This window comes from Octopus bimaculoides, chromosome 15 (genome assembly GCF_001194135.2).
Source record: "Octopus bimaculoides isolate UCB-OBI-ISO-001 chromosome 15, ASM119413v2, whole genome shotgun sequence".
NCBI classification, from domain to species: Eukaryota; Metazoa; Mollusca; class Cephalopoda; order Octopoda; family Octopodidae; genus Octopus; species Octopus bimaculoides.
The window spans coordinates 1,256,050-1,266,763 of record NC_068995.1 but is presented as its reverse complement, the minus strand read 5'-3'; the positions used below and the strand labels follow the sequence as shown (position 1 = coordinate 1,266,763).

General features: G+C 35.6%; 1 protein-coding gene across 1 annotated transcript in view; it reads left to right on the top strand.

The window, feature by feature from the left end:
• LOC106874116 (kelch-like protein 12) overlaps positions 1–9,309 on the top strand; it is a 21,439-nt gene extending 12,130 nt beyond the window's left edge. The window contains 4 exon segments of the mRNA XM_014921723.2: positions 18–272; positions 883–1,140; positions 1,949–2,135; positions 2,715–9,309. Of these exon segments, the coding sequence (XP_014777209.1) occupies positions 18–272; positions 883–1,140; positions 1,949–2,135; positions 2,715–2,862 (848 nt within the window). The 3' untranslated portion in view covers positions 2,863–9,309.
• Positions 9,310–10,714: the final 1,405 nt, after the last annotated feature.

The following is a 10,714-nucleotide window of genomic DNA, read 5'->3' as shown; positions in this document are numbered from 1 at the left end:
ATTCCATACTCTGTCAAATGCTTATTTGATTCACATTGTTTCAAATTAATCATCATATTATTCTAATTGGTTCCACTAGAGTCTGCTGAAATCCCGGCGCTATGTATCTGCAGTATCGTTAAATGGTAAAATTTATGTTATTGGTGGCTATGATGGTCAAGCACGGTTAAACTCTGTAGAATGTTTGGACACAACAGCTGAAGAAGCCCAATGGCAAAATGTGGCTCCAATGAATCAACACAGAGGCCTAGCTGGAGCCTGTGTTTACAAAGGTAAGGAATTGGATTTCTTTAAATGTTTCGGAACGGTGTGATGATGATGATGATGTTGTTGTTATTGTTGTCATTGGTGGTTTAAGATTTATTGTGATGGGGACGGTGGTGTTGTTATTGTTGCTGTTGTTGTTGTTAGTATTGCGCTGCAATACTTGTAAGCCAAAAGTTTACAAGCCTTGGCTGTCCTCTCTATTTGTTGCCATGGTCTGAAAGGTATGATGGAGGGAGAAGCACAGGTGTTTTTGTTATAGAGGAGATATGTGGCTACCCGGTATAATTAAGGGTAGGTGGTCATAAGTGGCTGGAAAGAAGACAAAAGCAGTAGTGACATGTTTACTGTCAAGGGACAAGAAGATGAGTATGTAAAAGAATTGAGAGGAAAGGTGAAGAATGGTGATTGATGAATAGATAAGGATGTGAGGGGAAAGTTAAAAGAAGGAGATGGAAGAGGCAGGGGATGGAGGATGGGGTGTGAAGGTGAAAGAAATAGGATTGGCTGAAATGGTGAAAGATTTGTACTGAGGTTCCAGGCTTCAGTGGTCATCACTGACCAATGACAAATTTTCAAGAGAAATCATGCAAAGCTGTTTGTTTGATCTCTTTCCAGGGAAAATCTATGTTTGTGGTGGGTTTGATGGTTACTCTCGACACACAAGTATGGAGGTTTATAATGTTGTACTTGACCAGTGGATATTACTGTGTGGTATGTCTGTTGGTCGGGAAGGAGCTGGACTTGTTGTGGCCAGAGACAAGATTTACTGTATTGGAGGATATGATGGGGTTAATCTCCTTGATTCAGGAGAAGTTTATGATCCAGACACTGAACGATGGTCACCCATGGAACCAATGTCCACTCGGCGATCAGGTCAGCAGCTCACCTTTATTTATTACCTTTATTTATTACCTTTATTTCTGCTTGTATTTTTTTTCTTTTTGTGTTTATTTATTATTGCTATTTATTTCCCTTTTTTTTCTGTCTGTCAGAACTGGACACATTATTCGATAGAAATTTTGCTTCATAAAAATCAGTATTATTTTCATCAGTAAGTAACAAAAATTATCTTGTCGTTAGCAAATAAAGGAAGTTAATGCTGGACAAGTTCTGCCTTATTGTGTTTCTTTAGTAGCAGTTACAGACCCTTAGCTTAGTAAACATTCTAAATGATGAATGTTTTTGTCTTAGATTGAAATTAATAAGTATATTAGTTTAATATGACAACAATTAATTTGGTGAAAAGCTCTTCTTCTCTTTACATATTCCACTTACAAACTTATGCATAATTTAATCATTAGTTGTTGTTGTTGTTATTGTTTGGCCCTGGACAACTCTAATCTAGCAAACCTACAACCAAAGGTGTTCCATCTGTGACCACCCTTTCTAATAATGTTTTATTCCTCATTCTATACTTAGGACCTTCCTTGATGTTGTTGTTTAACCCCGAGGCAGTCACAGTCAAGCAGACCTTTGATCAAAGCCATTCCAGCTCTGATGACATCTTTTATTCACTCATTGTATCCAGGATACATTATACAGGACAGTGTGGCTTGATGGTGATTTAGCTGCTATTTCCAGCATAAAGGCCAACCACACATACGCTGTTATGTTGAATGTTCAAATTGTTAGTGTATCCTTTATGTATATTTTAAATTGCTGATGTAATTATCTATTTCAGGGGCAGGTGTTGCTGTTGTTAATGACATCATATATGTGTGTGGTGGCTATGATGGCTCGAACCATTTGTCCAGCGTAGAATGTTTCAACAGCTACACTGGTCACTGGACATCAATACAGAATATGACTGTACCAAGATGTTATGTTGGTGCTTGTATCTTACGGGGGAAGCTTCTGGTGGTTGCTGGGTAAGTTGTAGTTTTTTCATCATTTAACATCTACTTTGCCATTCAGATATGTATATATATATATACACACACACACACACATACATATATACACACACACACACACACACATATATATATATATATATATATATACACAAACACACACATATATCATCATTTTAACGTCCATGGGTCAGACTGAATATCAGATTTTCTATGGCTGGATGCCTTTTCTTTTGCCAAATCTTGTCTGTTTCCAAGCAATGTAATACTTCTCCTATGACCAGAAATATTTTCTTATATAAAGGCAAAGAGACAGAAACACACACACTGGGCTTCTTTCAGTTTCCGTCTACCAAATCCACTCACAACGCATTGGAACAATATTAGAAGATACCCAAAGTACCATTCTATAATCTTGGTCCCACCAATGTCTTCTGAGTTGATCCACCGTAGATTTCTTCCGTACACATGTAATAAATAAAATTTGGGGGTTTTTTTTTGAAGCTTGAGATTTTTTTAATGCTTTTTTTCTTCTTTTTTTATTTATTCTTACCATTTCTTTTCAAAATTTCCTCCATCTTCCATATATTTCAGATATGATGGAAATACATTGCTAAATTCTATGGAGAGTTTTGACCCCTTGAAGAACACTTGGGAAATAATCGGCCAGAATATGTCCACCCAACGCTGTGATGCTGGTGTTGCAATCATCCGCTATTTTCCTGAACATCTTTGTCAATGAATGACTCTCAAAATTTCAGGACATACATACATACATGCATATATACATATACACACAAATATGCATACATACACACACAAATCTCTCTCTCTCCCTCTCTATTTATATATGTATGTATTTATATATATATATATATATATATTTATATATATGTGTGTGTGTGTGTGTGTGTGTGTATACACATATATATATATATATATATTACATAATTACATATAGGGACTATCATTTTGTTTAATCACTCTTTCACATGATCTTACACATTAGCATACTGATCTCATATAAATTAACACACATACACACACACTCACTCATACAACATGTATAAACATACATATACTCATACTGATATAAGAATGTGTGTGTGTGTGTGTGTGTGCATTATTACATACAAATTTCTTCATATTGTATATATGCGTATGTATGTACATATATACATACACTGACATACATACACATAGATATAGTGATCAAGCATATTTCATATATCATAGTGATAAATGCTCAATAAAATAAATATAAGGTTAATTTATATATTTTATGCAATCACAGAAACCTGTCAATCTGTGTTGCTGACAGTTTTTAAAGATAATCAAAGTCGTTGAGTACATAAAGTCAAGATCAAATGACTCATTCTGTTTGTGTTGCTTGGTTTATGTGGCCATAAAAGAAGCAGCCTTTACTTCTGTTTATGCTTTAAATTTGTGAAATGATAGACTTTCCCCCTGACATTTTCTAAATCTTAAACCATAGAATGTGGTTAAATGGTGATCATTTGGAATAATTCCTTGACCAATTTATTTGCATTGAATATAATTTAAGGATTACTTTAAAAAATGTTCTAGAGCTTTGTTACATAATTTTATTATATTTTGTCTACCAATATTCCTGAAAGAAGAGGTGTGATTGTAAAATCATCTTTTGAACAGTGTTCCTGTCATACTAATACAGCGCCATCCTAAAGTATTATAGTGGCATGAGAGAAGACCTGTTCAAAAGAAGACTTTAACAAAGCCACTGGGAGATGAAATGTAACAAAACTCATGAATATCTTTGAAAACTTTTATTAACGTATAAATTGATGGGTTTTTATGATTGCATTGTTTACATGTGTGTATGTGTCTACATACATACACATATATACATACGGACATACATAAATACAAACACACACACACATATGTATAAACATTTGTGGAAATCAGAAAAGAATTTACAAACTAAATATAAAAAATAACACTAAAAAACTAAACTATCTCAAGAAATGAATATAAAAATTGAAATTTTAAAAAAACAAATATTTATTAAAATTACTTTTTCAGAAAACTTTGAAACAAAGCAAAAAAAATTATTACAGAAACACAAATAACAACAGCAAAAAGGAAAACAACAAAAAAAAACTATTCATTTGCTGTCTGAAATGTGTCCAAAGATAAGATTCTTTGGTCAAGAACAACCAAAATATTTATTTATTTACTGCTTTTTTGATGAACACATAATTCATCTGTCCACTTCCTGTTCCCCTTTGGGATACTACTGATTTTTTTCTCCTTTTTCTGTTCATTCTGTCATCACAACCATGTTGTCAATAGGTCCACCATGTCAAAATGTCTGTTGTCCATTCTGTCAGAATGTTCACTGTTCCAACATGTCCACTCTGCCAACATGAGCAACCAGTCAACATCTCAGCTGTGACAATATGTCCACATTGTCAACCTGACAGCTGCCACATGTCCATTCTGTCAGTGTCGATTCTGTCAACATTTCCAATGTGTTATCACATCTCCTATGCCAACATGTCCACTGTTTTCACTGTCCACTTTATTACATGTCTGGTATATCTGCTGGCCACTGCATTGGGTGTCCACTACACCAGATATCCATTATATTCCTTGTCCACTGCTATTAATCCGATCAGTTGAGTGGAAGAAGAAAGCAAAAAAAAAACTCAGCAACCCCTACCAGCCAGTCATTACTCCCTGCCCCGACACAAAAAAAAAGACATGCAAAACAAAGATAAAATTTAAAAGAAAAGAAAAAATATCTAAATTGACTCCCAATTTTGCATGGAAAATTCTTTCAATTGCTTTTCTATCTAACTAAAAAGAAAAGATTTAGCATATTATTATTATTATTATCATTATTACTATTGTTATTATTATATAAGGCGGTGAGATGGCAGAATCGTTAGTACGCTGGATGGAATGCTTAGCAATATTTCGCCTGTCGCTATGTTCCGAGTTCAAATTCCACCAAGGTTGACTTTGCCTTTCATCCTTTCAGGGTCGATAAAATAAGTACCAGTTGGGGTTGATGTAATCGACTCACACCCAAGCTGCTCTTGTAGCAGAATTTGAAATTATTATGCAAAAATTCATCAGGCTGGCGCTCAACCTGATTTCCTTGCCATAAAAGTGATTGGGGTTACAAAACTCCCCTGGATGGACTGTCAGCCAATCATGGGGTTATCTTCCTTGTTGTTGCTGGAATTCATTTATAACTGAGTGGAACAATGTGAAATGAAGTGTCTTGCTCAAGAACACACTGCTCAGTTCAGGAACTGAAACCTTGATCATATGATTATGAACACAACACTCTAATTACTAGACCACACATCTTCACATTCTGTCACTCTTGCTTGTTTGAGTCTTCACTCTTAGCTCTGCACTCCCAGTCCACTTAAGAGGTGCAGTGTACAATTGTATTCATTACCGGGCTCTGTGTGTTATGAGTGATTTAAGTGTTTCATCAGCTTCTGGTGTTGCTAATTTTGAAATCCTTGTGTTAGGTGAAGTATGATGAAAATGACTTTCTTCCTCTCCCAGTGGAGTGATATCTCCTTCAATCATTTCACATCATCGACCACCTGGTATATCTCCAGCCTATCAAACATTTCAGCATTCCCTGCTAAGAGCAGACACAGAGGTAGAGAGGATGAAAGTAACAAACAAGCCACAGATATTTTAGAAAAATGCATTTTGGTGATGTGAAGGAAAAAAAACCTGCAGTAGACTAGCTTCCTTTCCAGTGGCGATGATGTCACAATCTATCAATCCTTGAAAATTATTAGAAATCCCAAGTAAGAAAAAACAATTTATTTCTCTATATTTCTATGACAAGTTATTACTAGAATAGTTGAGAAATTACTAACTTATTCACCTCATATTGTGTGTTTATATTTTTCTACATTGGATTCCATTTAATTCATAAATTGTTTCATTGTTTTTAGGTGGAAAGCTATATTCCTCCACTTATAAATACACATACGTACAAGGTGTGGTTAAAAGACCTCCTCCATTTGCTACATGTTGACTCCATTTCTACCTGTCTGACTTTCTTAGTACCACATCAACTGCTGCATAAAGTATGGGTGAAGTTAAGGCAGCTGGAAACAGTGTCTTCATGTAGCAAATGGAGAGGGTTGTTTTTTCCCACACCCTGTATTAAATAATATATGTATACACACACACACACACATTTACATCTATATATAAATGTATGTATAATATATGTATATAATGATCTTTTGCTTTTACATTTGCTGTTTTTTTTGGGGTTTTTTTGGTCTGTTTTAGCACAGCATCTCACCACTCCTTGCAGTTCTTCATCATCTTTGTGAGTCTCACCATCCAAAGACCAAGTATCGCTTCTCACCATGTCTTTGATGTTCCTCTTCACTAGACTCCTTTCACTTGCATGCATTGACACTTTTTCTCACTCACCTGACTATTCTTCATTTTACACATCATGTCTCCATTAATGGCATCTCTTCTCTCTTGTATTTTCTTCTTCTCTCCTGTACTCTCTTCTCTCGTGTACTCTCTTCTCTTTCATACATGAAAGCTAATGCCTCCATTTCCCAGTTTTTCTCTCACCACACTTCTACTTCGTCATTCAGACATGCAAACATTTACACATCCAACAGTACAAGTTCACCTCATTTCTTTCCTTCATTCCCCACATCCAGGGCATGTACACAAACACCATACAATATGCCCTTCACTTACTGAGAGAATCCCTTTGTTGACAGCAGAGCTAATAGAGCTCCCTAAACCTTTTCTACTGATCTTTACTCTGGCTTTTACAACATTCATCTCCATTACTAATTTTGTTGCCTGGTTACCAGAAGCTTTCAGCTCCCTCTTACTAGACTTCTGAGCATTTGAAAAATCTTCATTTCTTAGGTTCCATTACTGCTAATTATTGCTGTGTGTTTATTGTCCCTTACAAAAATCCTTTTCTGGCAACCTCCCTCAGACCTCACTTCAGTTTTTGTATAGTAATTGCTATTACATTATAGAGTTCCCACTTGCTCCCTTTTTGCATATTGAGTATGACCAGTTCCTTGTTGGTACTAGTGTTCTGTTTTCTTTTCTGCTCATGAAGACTTTCATCTTTGGTTAATTGCTCTTCTTTGGGTCTCCTGATTCTTGATGTTGCTTCCATGTTTTTAATATTTCTTCTAATACTTTGACTGATTTGGTTATGAGAAATGGAACATTGACTACAGACAGTCTTGAACCCCTCTTTTATTGACTGGAGGGAACTGCAATAAATAGGAAGGGACTGAGGACTGAGCCCCGATGGACACCAATCTGCACACCTTCTTAACGAACGTATGACCCATTCTTACTTTCTTGGTGACACACCTGTACATGGCATGCATTGCTTTTGCAAATTATTCAGCGACACTCAGACAAGGAAGTATGCTGTTCTACCAGAAGCTGTCTCTAACTCCCTGATGCTTGCTGGTTTGTATTTTGACTAAGAACTTCAGTATTCTTAAAGAGAACTGGCAATTCCTCATCGTAACAAATCCAAAACTACATCTGGCTTAGCTCTACCATAACTCTCTCTCTCCAACTTTCTTCACCAATTTCTTGGCTGCATCTTTTAAAGCATCTCCCTGGCCCTTGCAGCTGTTCACAATGAACCTGCTACCCCAGCCAAAGCCAATCCATTGCTACAACTGTCTCCACACCCCTTCGTTAACTCTGAAAATAATCTGAATATCTCTTTTACTTTTTTCAGTCATTGAACCATGGCCATGCTGGTGCACCACCTGGAAGGGTTTTAGTCAAGCAAATCCCCCCCCCCTGCCAGTACTTGTGTTTTTTTAAGTCTGGTACTTATTCTATTGGTCTGTTTTGTTGAATTGCTAAGTTACAGGGTTGTAAACAAACCAACACCAGTTGCGAAGGGGCTGGAGTAATATTCTGACATTGAGGCAAACCTCTTACTTTTCACTTAGCTGTACCATTATTTCATGCAGATACAAGACAGCGAGCTGGCAGGACCATTAGCACACCAGGCAAAATGCTTAGCAGTAGTTTGTCCATTTTTACATTCCGAGTTCATATCCTGCCATGGTTGACATTGCTTTTCATCCTTTTGGAGTCGATAAAATAAATACCAGTTGAGCACTAGAATCAATATAATTGACTAAACCCCCTCTCCCAAACTTTTAGACCTTATTCCTGTAGATATATTCGATGCTATCCAATCTTCGAGTTATCCAATATCTTTCTTTACTCTCCACTTCATCCGGTGCTTCATAGTTTTTATGGGCTTATCTTCCATAACTATTTCTCCACCTTGCTAATCCTGGGACCTTGGTCTCTGCTTTGCAGTAAGTTGTCTTGTAAGAATGCACAATTGTTCTTGACAGTTTTGTTTCTTCTCCACCTCTCTCTCCTCATAGTCATCAAATAATACTTCTTGAGAGTTACATCTGGAACAGGGACCTTTTACTTACCACCCACCAATTCTTCTCTTGTTTGTTTTATTGATAAGTTTGTCTAAGTCTTATCCTAAGGTCCCCCAAATTTCTGTGCACGCATACAAATATATATATATACACACATATACGTGTAATATATATATGTATATATATTTATGTATATATCAAATCTATATATCTATGGACACAATTATACATCATATGTGTGTGTTTGTATACATATAAATATATATATACATACGCTTACATATGTATATACATATATACACATATTTATACACACAAACACATTGCTGAATGATGCTAAAATTGTTCCAAATGTACTTTATTGAATCATGAACTTGGAGGTCATCGTAGTAGTAGTAGTAACACTACTACTACTACTGCTGCAGTATTTGTTTTTGTGCCATATTCAAGAAAATAATGTCCAATGTTTGCTAATTCTTTTCTTTTCACTTCTTCCAAATTGAAATATCTTTTTCTTTTTACGTCTGTCGGAATATAAGGAGGACCTTGCATGGCAGAGCATCAATCTCGACTAAAACCAAACCTGAAATTACTCCCCCATCCCCACCATGTTAAAAAAAAAATGATGTCACTAAAAATGTGAGAATTGAGGGAAAAATCTGCATTTCTGTGATAAAGCGCAATGTCTGCCCTCCTTTGTAATATTTCCTGTCTATAAAGTGGTTTCTGTCATTTAAAAACCTGTTTCTTTTCAATTTATTCGTTGACTGCTTTCAGTTTTCCTACAATACGGCCCCAAAGGGTTTGCATTAATCATATTGACCTTTGACTTGTTTCAATCATTGGACTGTAGCCATGCTGGGGGTACTGCCTTGAATTGAGTAGCTGAACAAATTAAGTCTGGTATTAATTCTATCATTCTCTTTTATTGAATCACTGAGCTACAAGGATGTAAACAGACCAACACCAGTTGTCAAGCAGGGTTTGAGAACGAACACAAAGGCACACATAATTGGCTGCTCTCACTTTCCCATATCAAATTAATTCACAAAATGTTGGTCTGCTTGGAGTCATAGGAGAAAATACTTGTCCAAGTGGCTACACAGTAGGGCTGAACCTGAAAGCATTTAGTTGTGAAGCAAACTAATTAACCCCACAGCCATACTGGCATATAAGTGCCTGTCACCTCCCTGGCAAGGATTTGAACCCCAGTCTCCCATGTGACAAGTAAGGATATAAAAATCTGAAAAAAATTTTAATTTTTTTATCAGGATTACAATAGAAGATAATCCATTGTGTTACCAGTGAAAAGAAAATATGAATGATGATGATGATGTTTGAAAATGCAAAATTCAACATGGAGCTACATTCCATGCAGCAACGTCAGGAGTCATCTTGTGTAAAAATATAGACCATCACGGAAAAATGTGTTAAGGTCTTTTGTAAAGCAGCATTTGATGAAAGCAAGCTCTGAGTTGCAGAAGGTCAAGTAGCACCGATTTAGAATGGTAATAGTGAGATGGAAGAAGATAACCAGGCATGGCTCTTTGGATGCTGACAATTTGAGATGGGTGACTGGGTGCTCAAACCATTTTGGAGGCTTTGGCACTAGATCCAAACATACACATACATGCAGAAATATATAAGGAAAGAGAAGAACATTGCAATGTATTAATTAAACATGATTGATACTTTCTCTCTCTCCTCATAAGCAGAAATATGCTGAGATAGAGAGAGAAACATGAAAACATCTGATTTCAAATAAGTCAGACTTGAATCAGTGGTGCCAAAATGTCTCAAACGCTTAAAAGAAAATCAGCAACAAAATATAGATATGTATATGTATTGATCAACAGTGAGTTTTTATTGAGATATAATACCATGATTGGTTTTTGTTTTTTACATTTTCTCCCGTTTTTATTTTATTATTTTTTTTTTTAATTGTAAAGTTTCATGAATTGAAAAGAAAAAAAAACATCAACAATCAGACTGATATTTGATACATAAAAAAAAAAATTTTAATATCAGATGTGAATAAGATTTGTTAATTTAAAACAACAAATGAAATGATTGCGTTTATATATATATGTATATATAATTTTTTTTACATGGGATGAGATTGTATGTATATATATATATATATAT